Consider the following 18,797-nt stretch of genomic DNA (forward strand, 5'->3'; position numbering starts at 1 on the left):
TGCTGTCTGTCTTCATGCTGGGTAGCTTGCTGAGCACTTTCTCCACATCACACCATTTAATCCTGGCACCAGCCTTCCAGTTGGGCAACGTCGTACCCATCCTTCAGATAGGTAAATTGAGTGAGGTTAGTTGCCCAAGGTCATATGGTGGTGATGTGGCCCAGCGGGCATTCGAGCCTACAGCTTACTCATTGCCCAGTGCTCCTGGGTACCGTCCCTCTTCATTGTCACTGTTCCCCCCCCTGCTCCCCCCCCCCCCATCAGCTGTCCTTGGGGGGAGGGCAAATAAAGGAGAATGTATGTTTTGGTGATCATCACACGAATGCCTTTTGTGTGGTTTAGTCCTTAGCAAGTGTCTTATGTCCCCTGAAATGCTAAAATTATATTGCCAAAATTGTATTTTTCTTTTCATTATGAACTAGGTTTTTTTTTTTTAATGGAGATACTTTGCGTAGCTGAAGTTTCTTCCCGACGAGCATAAACAGTCACTTGGAGGCACTTTGCTAATTGTGTTTTTTTTCACGTAATGGGATATTAATATACTTTCAAGTGGAGAATGTGTGGGCACATGTTCTTTCCTAGAGATGCTTTGGATTCTGTCTTCGTGCCTTAAAGAACATCTTGCTGTCTTAAACAAAATCATCTCCGGACATTGTCTTCCGCATTTAGTCTGTAAAAATGCATCCATTCAGTCTGTGGTTTTTCTATGAGAAAACAAACCAGATAAAATTCAACCATAGGAGACAAACAGCCATGGTAGGTCAGGCCAGGATGAGGGCAGTGGTTGCCCCATGGTCCAGGCTTCCTGTCACCTTGTAGTTTCTGCACCTGAATGTGCCTTTCTTATTTTATGTTATTTAATTAAAAAATAAATAAATAAAAGCCATGTTCTCAGATAGGAAAAAACCCACTTGGTATTTCAGGACCGCACTTGATGGGCCAGGAGCCTTCTTCCAGACCCTCTGCTGGTCTGAATCTACCTTCTTGGAGGTTGAAAAGTTCAGCCCTTTTTTCTTAAGCTCCCGAATGCGTTTTTTTTTTAAGTTTACTTATTTTGAGAGCGAGAGAAAGAGAGAGCGCACGGGCTGGGGAGGGGCAGAGAGAGAGGGAGAGGGAGAATCCCAAGCAGGCTCTGCACTGTCAGCACAGAGCCTGACACAGAGCTCAAACTCATGAACCAGGAGATCATGACCTGAGCCGAAATCAAGAGTCGGACTCTTAACCGACCGAGCCACCCAGGTGCTACACCGAATGCAATTTTAAGCTTCGACCTGGAATCATTTCATGGTAAATGTGGTCGGAAGTCATGTATTCAGCCATTCGACGTGTCAAGTGTGTTCTAGAAAGTAATGGAGTTTTCAGCGGGAGGAGGTTTCCAAGCAGGGTTGATCGCTCTGTTTCAAAGTTCTATCGAGAACCTCAGCGGACGTGTGACAAAGGGAGACCAGGTTCTTGCCGCGAAGATCTGATGTTCGTTCGTTCTCTGCTTCCAGTGGACCTGCTGGGGCTGCTCAAGTGGCGTTCCAACACCAGCTTGCTGCAGCAGAACTTGAGGCAGCTGATGAAGGTCGATGGTGGCGAAGTGGTGAAGGTAACACAGACCCCGGGGGTGGCATGGTGTGGTGTTCTCCCATGTGTGGGCAGATCCAGGCACTGCCTGCTCAGTAGCATGCGACTCCGTCAGAATCCCTCCATCAGGTGGCTTCCGGTGGATGTTGACATGCACCTGCACGTGGACAGACTCCACCTTGGATTCTGGTTGGTAGGGTGGTCTGGCTTCACGGGAAAGGAAACGGGCTTTGGATTCAACCCAGTCTTGTGTTCTGGCTCAGGAGGTCAGAGCACTGAGAGCCTTGTCTTGGCTGTTTGCTTCCCGCGTGATCTTGGACTCATTTCTTAACCTCCCAGAGAACTCTGGAGAAACGTCAGGTGCCCTCTTGAATCTTTATCTGCAAGAAAGGACAGTCAGACTAGGGTGATCCGAGATCGTTGGAGTGCTCCAATTCTAGAATTCTTTTCTTTTTTTTAATGTTGATTTATTTCTGAGAGAGAGAGAGAGCGTGAGCAGGGGAGGGGCAGAGAGAGAGGGAGACACAGAATCCGAAGTAGGATCCAGGCTCTGAGCTGTCAGCACAGAGCCTGATGCGGGGCTTGAACCCATGAACCATGAGATCATGACCTGAGCTGAAGTCGGACGCTTAACAGACTCAGCCACCCAGGCTTGTCATCCAAATCTATAATTCTTTTTTTTTTTTTAATAATTTTTTTATCAGAGAATTGTTATTACTTCTGATATTAGAGCGCTCTATCCTTTTTTTGGCCCCGGTGACTTTTCCTTTTATGTAAGGAAACCTGTTTCCGTGTTCAGTTTGCCCCATTTGGCCTGCACACGATCAGCTGGTCCCCACTGGTGGTGTTCTGTGAGCGAGCTCTCTGCCGCCGGGTCTGTCTGTCCCTGGCTCAGTCCTTCACCCTCTGTGAGAAGTGCTTGCAGAAGGAGACCGCCTTATCTCTGTAAAAATTAATTACTTAAAATGGCCTTAATTAAGCAGCAGTGTGGTTAACTTCACTATAAATTAATTTGGTTGCACCACTTTCTGAAACTCATTGTATAACCGTTGAAACATATCCTCGCCACCCTTCCAATTTTAATCATCTTTTTAGGTTTTTGTCTGCTACCTCTGGCTTGGACAATGCTAATTGCATTTGAAACTTCTCTGGGTCTTGTAACTTCCCCGATGCAGATGGAAGCTGGGTGAATAAGTGAATGTAACTCGAGGAGACACACAGTTAATGAAATTTTGTGCTTTTTCCTTTTGAAATCCCTGTATCACATCAGGAATTAGCCGTGTTTCTGTTGGCCTATTGTTACACATAAGGAGATGATCTAGAACCATCTTGTCTTGTTGTCCTTCACTCCCCTCACCTAATCTAGTACCAAATCCTGGTGTTCAGCCCTGGAAGTGGTTTTCACCAGCCCCTGTCCTTCCTGTGTGTGCTGGCACCACGGTACTGTGCGTGTGACCTGTCCGTCCATTGCCGGTACCTGTACCCTGAGTACCCTGTAGGCCTGGAGAGGTGAACGGACGTGTCTAAGCTACGCGGCTGTCAATGAGAGCCAGGGCTGGACGGATTCCCAGCCTGCATGGGGCTCCTTTTACTCTGTTTGAGGACGTCATAGACAGAGTTCGTTCCATTCATTCCAGCCCCACCACCCCCCACCTTGTGTACATTCATAACTGCTCGTAGGGACATGACATTGAACGGCGGGTTAAGAACAGTGTTTGCTTCTTTGCTAAAAGATGCAGTTGCTCATTTTGGTGGGAGATGAAAATGGTGACTTGGGGCCTCCAGTGGATAGTCTTAGAGAGAAGGTCGGTGTCAGAAGAAGCGTGTTCATGGCTCCATGTGCGGGACTTCCTTCAGGATGCTGGTATCCCTGTACCTCTGCAGCTCGACAGCCAGAAAAACAAGACTCCGGCTCTCTGCTGCCATGTTTCCGTGCCACTGAACCTGTCATTTGTCTGGGTAGGATGGGTAGAGCTATTGCAGGGATGCTATGTGAACCGAGACGAGCCACAGTGAACTCACGAGCTGGTGAGTCCATTGGCAGCAACATTGGGCTGTTACCAGATGGCGTGAAGTTTTGACCTTTGCAACGATTTTATGAACTGAAAATGATGGGAAATAATACTAAAGTAATGAGGTGATGTGGGCTCCTCCATAATTGCAGGGTTGGTAAAGCCTTTGATGGCTGGACCAGAACACCTCTTGGGCAGCAAGGTGGTTTGCTTCCCCTGCTGTTTCATCCCACTTCCTGCGATGAAATCGGTGTGTGTGGGGGTTGGGGGGTGCAGCACAGCAGAATATAATGAGGGTTTATGCACTGGTGGGTCTCAGATCTCTTACTAGGTTTGGGAGGATGTCCCCTTTCCTGAGGGAGATACGTAGTGTTGGGTTTGGGGCTGTTGCAACGTTTCACAGCGTAAGGGGGAGCAGTGGGGCAGGCACTGGTTTGGGGAGCAGGTCCGAGTGGTTGGGTTCCTCAGCCTGAGTGCTCAACCCATTTGAGACCCTCCGTGAGGACCTGAAGGCCCTTGTGGTTCTGTGTGTTCTATGCATGGGCTGAGCCATCCGGGAAGAATGTGGCCCAGACATCCCATTCAGCCATCCTTCTGACACCCTTGCTATGGGGCTGTCTCACCTGTTCTTTGGTTTTTAATAACAGCTTCATTGAGATATAATTCATATACCATACGATGCACTTTTTTAAGTTTACTTATTTTGAGAGAGACAGAGACAGCAAGCTGGGGAGGGACAGATGGGGGGGAGAGAGAGCATCTGAAGCATTCTCCAGTCTCTGAGCTGTCAGCACAGAGCCCGACGCAGGGCTCGAACCCACACGCTGCGAGCTCATGACCTGAGCCGAAGTCGGACGCTTCACCGACTGAGCCCTTCATTCCTTTTTATGGCTGAATAAGAACCATCCCAAAGTATGGCTATGCCCCAGTTGTTCCCTCAGTTATCAGCTGGTGGACATTCGGGTGGTTTCCCCATTTTGATGTCTAGGAGGGGTGCTGCTGCGAATATTTGTGTACAGGTTTTTGTGTGGACGGGTGTGTTCCATTCACTTGGATACAAGCCTACGAATGAAGAGGTTCCCGTGGCGAATATACGTTTAACCCTTGGAGGCGCTGTCTAAGCGTTTTCCAAAACCATCGTGCAGTTGTACGTTGCCACCAGTGATGTGCGAGGTGTCCGTTTCCTCCGCTTCGTTGCCCGCCCCATACTTCCAGGATTGCTCATGTCTCGATGGTAGCATTCTCGGTGGGTGTGCAGTGCTAGCTGCCTGTGGTTTCGATTTGCATGTCCCTGTCGCTTCTCGGCCTTTTGGCTAAGATCAAGTGCGATTTGCATGCCCCTAGTGACTAATGATGATGTATCTATATTTTATTCTCTTTTACGCCAATATTCTGTCATGTGGCACACTGCCTGTTCTTGAACTCGTCCACAAACAGGGAACTCATTACCTCCAAGATGGCTTTTCCTGGTCCGTTTGACGCTTCTCTCGGGGGAGGATGGTGATGGGCTTGGAAGACAATGTCCAGTGTGACATAACTTTGGAATCGTGCGATTTTTTTTCTTCCCTTAATTAATTGATGATGGTTTGTCATTCTATGCTCTGATATTTACCTGGTGAATTCTAGTAGGCTATAAAAGGAATTTCCAAGTTGCTCTTGAATAAGACGTGCTTCTTGGCGCCCCAGTTTTAGAGTCTCACACCTCTTCTGTCCTTGGGCATCTGGGCCTCTGGAAGGTCCTTTATTACTCTCAGCTGGAAGCGTGTCTCTCGGTGACTTCTGCCCCCTCCCTAGCCCCGGTCCTGCACTCAGAGTCCGGGACGAGGCCGACCCAGTCTTCGCAGAGCTGGTGTTGAGTTCTTTGTCGCCAGCCTGGTGAAGACCAGGAAAAAGGGTGAAGACCGAAGGGGTGGGGACTGTCAGGCATGTCCCTGTTGGCAGGCCTCCTCTGCTTGGCTCAGGCTGCCCTGTCTTTGCTGTGCGTTCACTCATCTCAGATTTTTGTCTTGTGCCTTGAGTGGCTCGGAAAAGTCCCCGGAGTGCACAGCTTCTTTGGTGACATCTGCGGGAGATGGGTGTTTGCGTATAGATGGTAGCTATTCTAGGTTGGGGGAAAGCTGCGTGAGTTTACTTGGTCTGCTGAGATTTGGTGTATCTCCAGTTCCTCCAGGACACCTTGGATGCCCTCTTCAACATCATGATGGAGAACTCCGAGAGCGAGACCTTCGATACGTTAGTGTTTGACGCTCTGGTAAGGAGCCTCTATTTTCCATCTGTTCCAATGTTAGGGAGGCTTTCATGCTGCAGCCTTTGAAGCTGGGGGAGGGCAGCGATCTGAGAAGTGTTTTCTGTTGTAAATCCCATCAAGGCATTGGGTTTGAGAGGCGGGGAGTAGCTTTCAGCAGAACGTTATAGTTAGGCCAATATCATTTCTGGAATAAGAAGAGGTAACTTGCGAAGATGTTCTTGTTCATTGATTCCCACCACAGCGCAGGTAATTCAGACGAGGATTCCAGAATGGCTCACGTTATCTTGCTAATGAAAATATTGATGAATTTAACAGGTATTTATCATTGGACTAATTGCTGATAGAAAATTTCAACATTTTAATCCTGTTCTGGAAACCTACATTAAGAAACACTTTAGTGCAACATTAGCCTACACGTGAGTTCATTTTTGTATGTTTATCGTTCAGTGTCTTTTTCATATGCTTTTGTCTGTGATTGTACATCCCTCTCCCCCCTGCCCCCCCCAACTGAATTTCCTGGGATAATTTTTATTACTGTTTCCCTTATAACAGACCTAAACATCTTGTTGAAAGAAGATACGCGATAAATTACCATAACGTTCTGGAATAAATTCTGGTTCTCCTCCATACCTTCCATTTGTCTTTGAAATTTTCAGTTTATGTTCGATGAAACTGATCTATGGATGCGGAGTGCCTGCCTCACCGTGGCTTCCTGACCAGCTTTTGGCGAATGAATAGATGGATGTGTTCCTGGTTTGAGATGATTGGTTGTCTAATGTGGATACAACTCAGTTCTCAGTAGATCTTTTTGCTCTTCAAAGAGGGCCTTCCTTTTTGTTCCAGATGCTTCAGCTGTAATGGGCTTGGGTTCTGACTGCCAGCCTAGCTGCTGTTAACCCTCCCGCCATGTCCCCATACCTGCCCCTCTGGGTGCCTAGTAAGCAGACAGAGCAAATGTGTGATATCCCGGCCTGAGAGGTGGCTCACTGGGTGTTGACCAGCACAGTCTAGGAACCCTGCTTAACCCACAGCACTGTCACTTCCAAGTTTACATTTCTTTCTTTCTTTCTTTCTTTCTTTCTTTCTTTCTTTCTTTCTTTCTTTCTTTCTTCTCTTTCTTCTTTCTTTCTTTCTTTCTTTCTTTCTTTCTTTCTTTCTTTCTTTCTTTCTTTCTAGCTTATTTATTTATTTTGAGAAGGTGGAGGGGAGAGGGGCAGAGAGAGAGAGTGGGAGAGAGGGGTGGAGAGAAGGGGAGAGAGAATCCCAAGCAGGCTCCGCCCTCTGTGCAGAGCCCGACGCGGGCTCCAGCTCACAAACTGCGGGATCATGACCTGAGCCGAAATCAAGAGTCAGACGCTTAACCGACTGAGCCACCCTGGCGTGCTGAAAGTTTAAATTTCTTAACCTCTTTGGGCCTCAGCTTTCTTATCAGTAAAACAGGCACATCTTAGGGTTTCTTGAGAATTTCAATGAGTTATTCCATGTTAAATGTTTGGAGTAATCCTTGGTGCTTAGAAAGCACTAAGCAATATTTAGGTTTCATTATTATTATAATACTTCTGAGGAGTTACTCCGTCTCTCTTACCAGGGGATTTGTTGGCATTTATTTAAACTTTTAATTGTGTGAGTTGCAATTAAAAAAAATTTAAATAATTTCTTTAAGAAAATTCCCCACCGTAGAATCACTAGAGATGATCGTCTTTAGTGCCAATAACTTCAGTCAAAGCTCTCGTGTGTCTGGAGCGTATCTGTTTCCTTGCCTGCATGCAGCCATGAACACAAGGCCGGAGGTCTGATGCTGGCTCTTTGTATGACGTCAGTCATTCTGTCCCTTGGGCCTTTCGTGTCTGCCGTGAGTGCATGTCTATTGCAAGGCGGTGGGCAGAGCCCCAAGTGGGCAGAGAGCTGCCACATCCTCACGTACACAGAACCAGCTGTGACACGTCCTTTGTGCTTGCTGATAAATGTGCGTTTCAGACGGTTTGTTCTCTTAGTGGAGATGTCCATTTTGTGCTTTGGGCAGTCCCTTTCAGACCGTGAGGAGGGCTGACCGAGCGGGGCCATCTTGCTGGTGACTGAGCGGGGCCATCTTGCTAGGGCGGACCAAGCAGGGTTTACGGAAGTGGAAGTGGCCTATGAGCTGCTCCTCATGGGGCGGGATCTCCCTACGCGTCACGTTCACACTCCTGCTTCTTCGTGGAATTAGGACCAAATGGCTCTTCTCGGATTAGCTTTTGTATTGGAATTTCAGGAAATCAGCTCAGTGAGTGAGCTTGCCACGCTGTGTTCCAGATCTTCTGTTGGCATCGCCCATTCTGTGCCTTTGCCATAGGAGGCCAAGTGAAAGTCAGGGAGTCTTTGGAGAAACAGAAGTACCATTTTATCTTTAAGAGATGATGGGACGGAGTTGAGAATCGGTATCCTCCCATCCAGCCCCTGTAATATGCTGAAAAGCAGATTCATTTTGGAAAATAAGTGTTCTTATGTTTTGTTTTGGTTTTTGATTTTTAAGCGTTTATTTATTTTTTGAGAGACAGAGAGAGTGTGAGCCGGGGAGGGGCAGAGAGACAGGGAGTCACAGATTCCGAAGCAGGCTCCAGGCTCTGAGCTGTCAGCACAGAGTCCGATGTGGGGCTCGAACCCACGGACCGGGAGCCGAAGTTAGTCGCTTAACCGACTGAGCCACCCAGGCGCCCCTCTTGCCATTTTGGTAAAGAAGCAATCCCAAGTGGTTTCTTAGTTCGAATTTGAGAATTTAAGCCTGAAATACCAAAGGAGGTAACTGTGATTCACGCAGTTCTAGCGTGAATCATGGAAAGTTCTCTCTGCGTTAATGGTCTCTGGGCCAGGGGAAATTCTGGCACTGGGTATCCTCACGGAGGGTCTCCCAGCCACTGCCCCTCTAGAAGGCTGGGCAGGCACAGATGGAGCTTAGACTCTCTCCCAGATAGTTCCTTTACCTCTTCCCTTTGGTAACGTGGAGATCTTCAGCCCTCTCCGCAAAGAACCCCAAGACAAGAAGCGAAAGGTGACTGCAGCAGAGGACCTCTCAGTGCCCCGCCTCCACCGCGGGCATAGTCTGGGTGCGGGAGCCCCGCAGAGTCACCGGTGATGCTGATGGGGCAGGCGATGAGGGCGGACTGGTCCTCCAGGAAACTAGCAGAGCTTCTTTCTGGCCGCAGAGCTACTTTTCCCGGAGCTGGTCCAGGTCTTGCCTCTGCTCAGCGGATGCTGCATGTGGTCTGCGCCTCTCAGCGAGTACCAAGGGGGCTCCATCTTTGTGCCATTACAGATGGCCTCGCTCATGCGGATGTGGCTCTTTTGACATCCTTCCTCATTTACTTTCTGGTTCTGGGTCTTTCTTTTTGCAGATCATTCCATTAATTAATTAATTAATTAATTATCTGTTGGGAAAATTCCCAAAATGTGTTCTGTGGAATTTCTATTTCTTTCTTGAGGTATCAATGGGTTTAATAAGAAAAGGTAGTCTGGCCAATAAGCTTGAAAAAGTAAGTTAAATCAGGTGAAACGGATTTTCTGGCAGGACCCTAGATGTCTTCTGCTGTGCCTCGAGGGCCACCGGAAGACACGTGTGGTGAGCTACCCTCCCACCGTGGGAGCCAGGGAGCCACTGGGGAGAGGACCTCTCCGGCCCAGATTCTTCCTAACACCTTGCTCAGGTGCCCCTCTCCTACTTGGAGAGTGAAGAAACTCTCAAGTTTCTTTACTAGGGTTCTGCAACCTGATGAGACTTAGAAATGACTTCCCATCTGCTTGGTCACCCAGAAAGCTTCCCCCTCCCCGCTCCTTAAATGTTTATTTTTGAGAGAGAGAGAGAGCTCGTGAGCAAGAGTGGGGAGGGGCAGAGAGAGAGGGAGAGAGAGGAAGTGAATAAGGCTCTGTGCTGACAGCAGAGGCTGATGCAGGGCTCGAATCCACGAACCATGAGATCACGATCTGAGCCGAAATCGGCCACTTAACCGACTGAGCTACCCGGGCGCCCCTTGAAAGCTTTTTATTGTGGTTTATCAGGACAGTGGTTACTCTTAGGGCTATTCTGAGGTCATCCTTAATGCAAGTTACAGTTGCTCTTACGGGTATCTTACAATAATCTCAGCTAACAGTCTGGGTGTGTACGGGCTCACAACTTAGCTGGAAATGCTGTCCGTGCCCTACCAGGTTATCTTTATGAGCATAATGAGTATGTAAAAGGTCACAGTGAATTCTTGTTGATGACATGGGAAGTTGGGGCTCATAGAAGTTTGGCCGATGGTTGTTGGACAGACTGCACATTTGTGGCTAGTTTTTGAATCATAGTGCGGCCCAATACACCAAAACCAGAAACCACGTTGAAGTTGAGCTAGCTGTTCTTTTATGATTCAGAAGCATTGCTTCAGGGTCAGCCTTCTGATCAGTGAGCAGTGATTATTAGTTTATGGGCCAGTAGTAGTAGAAAATGTAGAAGTTGGGGGCAGAATTAAAAATTCACCGTTGCCACGACTGCCTCTATCATTTGAAAATAAATGCATGCTCCGTGTTAAAAAAAGAAACATTACAAAAAGCATTACAAAAACATATGTGGCTATGAAGAAAACCTCTTCAATTTTATTTAGCATTGGGGAAGCTAGTATATCTATCTAAGCCTGGGCTTCTTCCCTTATACGTTAAGGGTAATATACCTGCTATTATACCCAATTATTATTATTATACCCTAAAATAATACTTGCCTTATTGGGCTTTTGTGAAGATTAAGTTACATAATACATTTAATGCTTAGAAAAACCTCTAAAACTTAGAAAAAAAGGCTGGTTTTTTGTTCAGATCTCGCTCCTCTGAGTGTTATTTTATGGCTCACTTTTAATCTGTTTCGAATGCATTTTATAAATAGGCATCTACGGATAAGTGTGAACCAAAAGAAGAATGGCCCACTTATGTGTTTCTGTCCCAATTAGGAATTGAGGTGTTGTAATTTTCTGAACGCGTTAATTGATTTGTGATTCTATTATGAATAGGAAGCTGACAAAAGTTTTAAGAAACTATGTGGACAATGCGGAAAAGCCGGGAATAAATGACCAGCTGTACAAAGCTATGAAGGCCTTGGAGTACATCTTCAAGTTCATCGTGCGCTCCAGGATCCTGTTCAATCAGTAAGTGTCACCCGTGTTGGCCCTCCTAGGGAATTTTAGGCGATCTTTTACTTCCTTTCTTCTCCTTCTCTGTTCCCCTCTCTCTTTTCCCTCTTCTTTCCCTTCTCTCTCCTTCTTCCTCCCTTTCTTTGCTTTCTAGCATGACAGAGCAGTAATAGATAGCCATGCCGGGTTGGGGTCGCCCACTCTTAGGACAACTGCTCCCCACGCTGTGAAATGCGAGCACAGGTTTGAACAGCAAGCTCTGTTCCCAAGTCTGAAATGTGTGCGTGTGAGTGAAATACTGACCGCTGATGTATTCCGAGTTTATCAGAGGTAGTGCAGGGTATACACAAAGGGCTCTGAAGTTCGTGCCAGTGTATCCTTCGATAGAAAAAATGCCTCAAGAGAGCAAACAGTTAAAACGTCAGAAGGCTAAAACCAAGTTAAATTGCCTCCCTTGGGAAGACTGGAGCTTCGGCTCTTTCTTTCCTTCAACCACAATAATATTTGGCTTCTGGAGAGAGATTCTCACGTGTGGAACTTCCAGGTGAATGGGCTTTCAGGTATTGAGGTCAATGACCTGTTTCTCATACTTTGTGGATGAATGTGTGCATCGTTTTTGAACCTTAGAGTGGATTGGGGGTGTTCGTGACTTTCTTTTTTCATAGAGAGCAGTAATCCTTTTCCAAGTGTCTGTGATTAAGAGCTGTGCTCAAGCCAGAGTTTCCCAGTTAGCCCACGATATGGGACTGTGTGACTGAAGAGATGTGCGAAAGGGGTAGACTGAGCGTTGAGTGTTGAAGTGGGCTCTCTGTGCTTGTTTCTTTGGGAGGATGGCTGCTTTGGGTGACCTACTGTGAGTGATGATGGTTCCTGTTGATTATTCAAGGTTGACGTTCTTGTTGTGAGTTCTACACTCAGACAGGAGTTTCACAAACTGATGTTCCTTTGATTTAGAGAACACACATCACCTTGAAGAAAAAAAATTTTCTTAAGGTTTATTTATATTTGGGAGAGAGAGAGAGAGAGAGAGAGAGAGAGAGAGAGAGAGAGAAAGAATGTGCAAGTGGGAGAGGGACAGAGGGAGACGGAGACAGAATCTGAAGCAGGCTCTAGGCTCTGAGCTGTCAGCACAGAGCCCAACGTGGGGCTTGAACTCACAAGCCATGAGATCATGACTTGAGCCAAAGTCGGTCGCTTAACCAATTGAGCCACCCAGGCGCCCCATCTTTTAAAAGCACAGTGCTTTGTGAATGTACGATTGAAAACTGGGAATTGGACCATTGTAGACCCAAATTAGTCCCTTTCTATTTCTCTTCATTTTATCTTCGTTGGCCTGAGGTAGGCTCCTTCAGAAGGGCCCAGGAGAAACGGATGGTATTCCGAATCCAATCTTGTGCACACCATGGTGCAAATAAAGCCAGAGGAGCAAGTTATTGACTATGCATAGACCTGGAAAAGTGATACACAGGGTGGGACCCACCATTGATTAGAGTGGTGATCAGTGGTTAAACCGCCCGTGTTATTGGTTAAGGATTATTGTGCTTGTGTTCTCTCTGGAGTTGACGTGATATAGACAACATTGTCTACACTGCCATTTGAATGTATGAAGACACACAGTTTGAGGCCCTCATGCTGTCATCCTCAACTAAGATATCAAAGGCCTGCTCTTTGTGCTAATTATAGGTAGGTATGAATCTTGCTGTAGACTGAGCTTTCTCTTAAGAGACAAGGCCATTGACGATTTTACTGCCATCAGCTGTGAAAGATGACCAAGTAAAGTAGGCTTTGTCTTCCTGCATTTTATTTTATTTTATTTTATTTTATTTTATTTTATTTTATTTTATTTTATTTTATTTTAATTTTGTTTAATTTAATTTTATTATTAAATGTAATAACTTAATAAAATTAATTCTGTGAAAATGAACTTCTTGTCACCCTCTCTCTTGCTTTTGTATTTTTCCCCACTAAATTTAAATCCTTAATTACCCTAAACCAAAATCTGCACTAAGGTGAGAGCATGAACTTGAGAGAATGGAATAGGTGATATGTATAGGTTTTGTCATGTTTTATTTGAAAGAAATTTAACCTTGTACAATTTGTAATCAACATGACATCGAGTCAGGGGTTTGGTGATGCTCATTTCCTTCCCAAACACACTGCTGACTTTCCTTCTCATTCAGAGATTAGGAATCAAAAGGAACGTGCATTGATAATCAGTGTGTTTCTGCTATTGTAGTAAGTGCCATAATCTTGTACAAAATAATGCAGCTGGAAAAGATTGGGGTCACCCAAGTGAACCTTTGGCAAAGTTATTTCTTTCTCTTAATCTCTTTCAATCTCCAAATACAAATGGCATGATATCTTAGAACCATGGCCCATCAGTGTTGAATTTGATCAGTCTTCCTAGAGGTTAGGAATATGATTGGCTTTGTGTTACAGGAAAGCCTAGCTTAACGTGGCTTCACCAGATGAGCTTTACTTCTCCCTAACTCCATACACAACATCTAGCCCAGAGGAAGATTCCGGAACTCATGCACTTGTTCCCTGGTTTCCCCATGTCCTTGGCTCCGTTTGCCTTTCTGCTCTGCATCCTTAGAGTCTGTCTCTTTGTCCTGTGGTCCTGAGGTGGCTCCTGCCCCTCCTGGCATCAGACCTGCATTCTAAACAGCAGAGAGGGGAAGGCGTGGCATAAACAGCCTCCTAGTCACTCTCCTTTTTAAAGAACTTTCCCACCCCCTACAAAGTGTCACGTGCTTTCATCTGAGTGGCCAGAACTATGTCACATGACCACCCTAGATGCAAGGGAGGTTGGAAAAGATTTTTATTTTTTTTCTAAGTTTATTTATTTGGAGGGTGGGAGAAGAGGCAGAGAGAGAGGGAGAGAGAATCCCAAGCAAGCTCCTCACCTCCAGCACAGAGCCCGATGTGGGGTCCCAGTCATGAACCGTGAGATCGTGACCTGAGCCGAAACCAAGAGTCACGCACTTAACTAACGGAGCCACCCAGGTGTGCCTGGAATAGATTTTTAGGTGGAGTTATTGATGCTTTCCACAAAACCAGGGTTGTTTCAGTGCAGGAGTAAGGCAGATGTGTATATCGGGTAGGTGATTAACATTCTCTTCCTCCTGCTTTTAACCTGAATTTCTGTTGCCTGACAGCTAAGAACGCCCCTAACTTACTCTGAGTTACTAAGTTCTACTTAATTAGGCCCCTGAGAGCTGTTCTCCCTTTTAGTTTGGGGGTCAGTCTCAGAGACTCCTGTCACTAGTACCTCCTTGGCTTTAAATCACCGGAGCCCTGCATGACGCACAGATGTGATTCAGTCTTACTGTCTCTGCAGAAGTGGAGCGAAATGCTCAGCAGGTCCTTGCCTGTGACCCGGGAGAGGGTTTTCGGTTCCATATCCTTAGGAGTGCCTTTGTTTTGGCGCTTGGCAGCGTGGTATTGGCATTGACCGTGATCCCTCTGCCGGCCTTTGTCCTGGAGTGGCCCCAGCAGGGGGCCAGGCCTGATCCCAAAGGAGTTTCTTTGCTTGGATGACTTGTTTGTGAAGAGCTGGGACTGTTCAGGACAAAAGAGCAGAGAGGTCGCAAGGCGAGCAGCGGCAGTTGCCAAAAGGCCGTGAGACTTTCTAAGGCTCCCAAGGCCCTTGTCTGGGCATCCCGGACCTCATCCGAATACTGTAGCTAACACGAAGGTTTTGACGACGAGGTCCTTCCCTCCTGCCTTCCCTCCTGCCTTCCCTCCTCTGCCTTTTCCTCCTCCCTCTTTTAAGTACGTAATGGGCTCTGGAGCCCCGACTGTACCCCTGAGGGCAGAGAGCAACAATACGTTCCTTTCAAAACTTAGAACCCGGTTGTAGCCACATTATGTAGATAAGATCAGATTCCTGAGATTCAAACCTATAGTCTGAAACTGCTGAGAACTCAAGATTCTGTGGGAAGGAACAAGGGCACGGTCTTCAAACCGTGGACCGCGGGACTAAGGACTTGAAGAGGGTCTCGCTCTCCCCACCCCCACCCCCATCACCCCACTGTACATTTCAGGAGGTCTTCATATTCCTGTTTTGTACAGGCCGCTTAAAGAGAAAGCAGGCCCGTGTCCTACGCAGGTATCGGGAGCATGTGCTGCATGATGAGATGTGAGCAGCTCTCTGGTGGGGTGTTTTCAGAGCTGGGGGAGCAAGCAAACCAGGGTTCCCATTTTCTTACCTGCACCACGTTTGTTACCTTGGGAGAAAGACAGTTGTACTCACAGCTGGAGGCGACAAGAGTGTTTTTCTCTTTGCAGTTGGAATAAACCTTAGGGGTCCTTTATTTTTCTCCTTCTTTCAAAATGGTCGGCTGTGTTTTCGGGTATTGTCCTACGTTTGTAAAATTCCCGGCTAATTGATAGTCATTATTCTTCCAAAGAACAAAGAGGTGAAACTTTGGAGAGGAAGATACAGAAGATTATCCCACTACCTTCCTCACTGTGCGAATCTGTGCTTTTTCTGTTTTGTTGAGAAAGCTCGTTTTGTTTTGAAGTGAGAACAGCCGTTTTAAAACTCTGGCCCAAAGACATTTGGTTCAGAACCCACAGAAGGATTCCTGACAGCCGGGGGCACTTCTCTGCTGGTTTTTGTTTGTCTGTGTTTTCTGTGTGGGTGGATCACATTAACTAGGAAGCCAGAAAACAGACACATCCTGCATCAGATCTTCTGAAGCAATTTACTAAAGCTAGTTATCGCCGTGTTCCTCTTCTGTCTTTCCGGTGCTTTGTGGCGGCTCTGCCTGTCATCTGGCGTTAGCTTTGTGAATAATGAGTTATTGATCATGAATCAGTTGTTGCCTCTCATTCTGTTCTCATTTCCTGGGTCACAAAAATAGAATGTAGTTAATAGACAACAATTTTGTCATTCCTTGATAATGAATACTTATACAACGTATAAATAGAGCAAGGAATGATCACTAGGTCTTACTCTGTTTTCTGCCTATCTACTGATAGCCCTCTGAGTTCTTTCCTCTCACCCCTTCCTCCACCTCAAGGTGGGTCATGCAAGGGACTCTTCTTGGTTCATTTCATAAAACACAGAGGTGAGACTCTAGAGGCCTCCCTTTCACTACAGAAAGATGCATCAGTGGGATTGCTGGAAAATACTAACCATTTTGGTGTTTGAAACATCTTGAGTGGAAGCAGAGAAACTAATACTTAAATTTTCACCAGAGGGATTCCTGCTAGAATTTTAAATATAATAGAGACTCATTAATTATACCTTCCAGATTTTGAAGCTGTGTTATTGGGGGCATACAGATACAGAATTGTAATCTCTCTCTTGTGGATTTACAGGCACAACCTGCTTTATTGCACTTTGCAGATACTGTGAGTTTTAGAAATCGAAGGTTTGCGGCAACCCTGTGTTAGGCAAGTGTATTGGTGCCATTTTCCTAAAAGCATTTGCTCACTTCATATCTGTGTCACATTTTGTCAATTCTTGCAATATTTCAAACTTTTCATTACTATTATATTTGTTATGGTGTTATAAATGGCTGAAACCCCAGATGATCATTAACATTTTTAACAATATTCAAAAAGAATTTTTTTTAATGTTTTTATTTGTTTTTGAGAGAGAGAGAGACAGAGCATGAGCAGGGGAGAGGCAGAGAGAGAGGGAGACACAGAATCCGAAGCAGGCTCCAGGCTCTGAGCTGTCAGTGCAGGGCCCGACGCGGGGCTTGAACTCACAGACCGTGAGATCATGACCTGAGCTGAAGTTGGACGCTTAACCGACTGAGCCACCCAGGTGCCCCAACAATATTTTTTAAATTAAGGTATGCACATTTATTTAAGGTATGACGCTGTCGCACATTTAACAGACGGCACTGTAGTGTAAACCTATTTTTCATATGCACTGGGAAACCAAAAACTTAGCTTTGAGTCTCTTTATTTTATTTTATTTTATTTTATTTTATTTTATTTTATTTTATTTTATTTTATTTTATTTTATTGTGATGGTCTGGAAACTGAGCCTGTAGTGTCTTTGAGGTGTAACTGTATCCCTTAATAAATATGAAAACATTCCCTTTATCTTTTGGTTAATATTTATTTGCATGGAATATCTACCTTGCCTCCCTCTTTTTTTTTTTTTTTTTTTTTTTTACTTTTAACCTTTCTGTGTCCTTATATTTAAGGTCTGTGTCTTGCACACAACACATAGCTATAGCTTTATTTCTTAAAGTGTGAAAATCCTTTTAACTGAGCAGGTAGTTTATTTACATATGTTGTAATTGAGTAATATGTTGGGTGTATATTTACTGTCTTTTTGTTGACTTTCTCTTTTATCCATCTGTTTTATTATTATTTTTTAAGTTTATTTGTTTTGCAAGAAAGAGAGAGTGGGGGAGGGGCAGAGAGAGAGGGAGACAGGGAATCCCAAGCAGGTACTGCACTAACAGCATGGAGCCTGATGTGGGGCTTGAACTCATGAAACCATGAGATCATGACCTGAACTGAAATCAAGAGTCATCTGCTTAACTGAGCCACCAGGCCCCCCTCTTTTACCCACCTGTTTATGTTCTTCAATTACATATATATTAGACCCCCTTATTATACCCTACAATCTCTAGTACGCTTTTCTATATTTTTGTCTCTGTGCTTATTTTCATGTTGAGCATCTTCCATTTCACTAATTCTGCCTTTTACTTTGTCTAATTTCAATTTAACCCATATAATGAATTCTTAATTTTGGATATTCTATTTTTAGTTTCAAAGTTTTCATTTGATTCTTTGCTATAGATTAATTTCTGTACTAAACTTTCCCATCTTACCTTCTGTTTTCTCATCTTTCTATTTTTCATATTTCCATCTTTTTACTTTCTTCATTTTTTGTTTTAAAATATGATAATTATATTTATGTTGACATTTTTGCTAGCTAACTGCAATACATATTTTTTAGGTTTATTTATTTTAAGAGAGTGAGCGAGCGAGCACGAGCAGGGAAGGGGCCAGAGAGAATCTCAAACGGGCTCTGTGCTGTGGAGTGTACAGCCCGACATGGGCCTCGATCTCATGAACCGTGAGATCATGACCTGAGCTGAAATCAAGAGTTGGACACTTAATCAACTGAGACACCCAGGTGTCCTGCTAATTGCAATATCTTGACTACCTGTGGTTCTGTTTCTGTTGTCTTCTTCCTTTTTTTTTTTTTTTTTTTGTGATTTGGCCATGTGATCTGTTCTTTTGCTATGTTTAGTTAAGCTTTATTTTAATGTAGCTCAGGATAATGTGCTCTTCTTCCAGACATGATTCCTCCTTTCCCTCTGTAGGCAGAGACAGTGGGAATGACCTTGTACTCTACACATGCTGTACGGGGTCAAGGCTGCGTGTAGCCTTGGTAAATCCTCTGTCTCCATTTGCTTCTGGTTCTTCAGGGTTTTCGGCTGAGGGTCTGCTGGGACATCTGGGACCCTGCCCCCTGGCATTTTCTAGGTCATTATCATTCATTGTCTTTGGAGGCTAATAAAAACTCTGCAGAGGTTTTCAGTGTGGTTTTTAGTCTTCTGCCCCATGCAGCTCTAGGAATTGACAGATGTCCTGTGGACGAGAATGACTACACGCCTGAAGCCTCCCCAAGTGTTTGTACTACTCTCTAAAACGTTGCCGTGTTGTTTGGTGGTGTTACCGCTAGCAGAAGTTCATGACTCTATACTTTTGTTTGCCATACACCGTTTAAACAAACTCCTATTGAATAAAATCCTTTGCAAAACCGATAGATACACCAGGTTGCAGTTTCCCATTTTAGACAGAATTTGTTGCTTTCCAATGGAACTCATTTAAATATAAGATTACCTCTAGGGT

The 18,797-nt window shown here is 45.2% G+C and overlaps 1 protein-coding gene across 3 annotated transcripts in view; it reads left to right on the top strand.

The window, feature by feature from the left end:
* Positions 1–18,797, top strand: part of DOCK1 (dedicator of cytokinesis 1) — a 524,727-nt gene that overhangs the window by 115,714 nt on the left and 390,216 nt on the right. For all 3 annotated transcript variants that reach the window (XM_027063392.2, XM_027063390.2, XM_027063391.2), the window contains exons 19-22: positions 1,494–1,591; positions 5,743–5,832; positions 6,145–6,245; positions 10,842–10,976. In XM_027063392.2, coding sequence (XP_026919193.1) covers positions 1,494–1,591; positions 5,743–5,832; positions 6,145–6,245; positions 10,842–10,976 — 424 coding nt within the window. The remainder of the gene's footprint in view (positions 1–1,493; positions 1,592–5,742; positions 5,833–6,144; positions 6,246–10,841; positions 10,977–18,797) is intronic.

The sequence above is a fragment of the Acinonyx jubatus genome, chromosome D2 (assembly GCF_027475565.1).
Source record: "Acinonyx jubatus isolate Ajub_Pintada_27869175 chromosome D2, VMU_Ajub_asm_v1.0, whole genome shotgun sequence".
Classification (NCBI taxonomy): Eukaryota; Metazoa; Chordata; class Mammalia; order Carnivora; family Felidae; genus Acinonyx; species Acinonyx jubatus.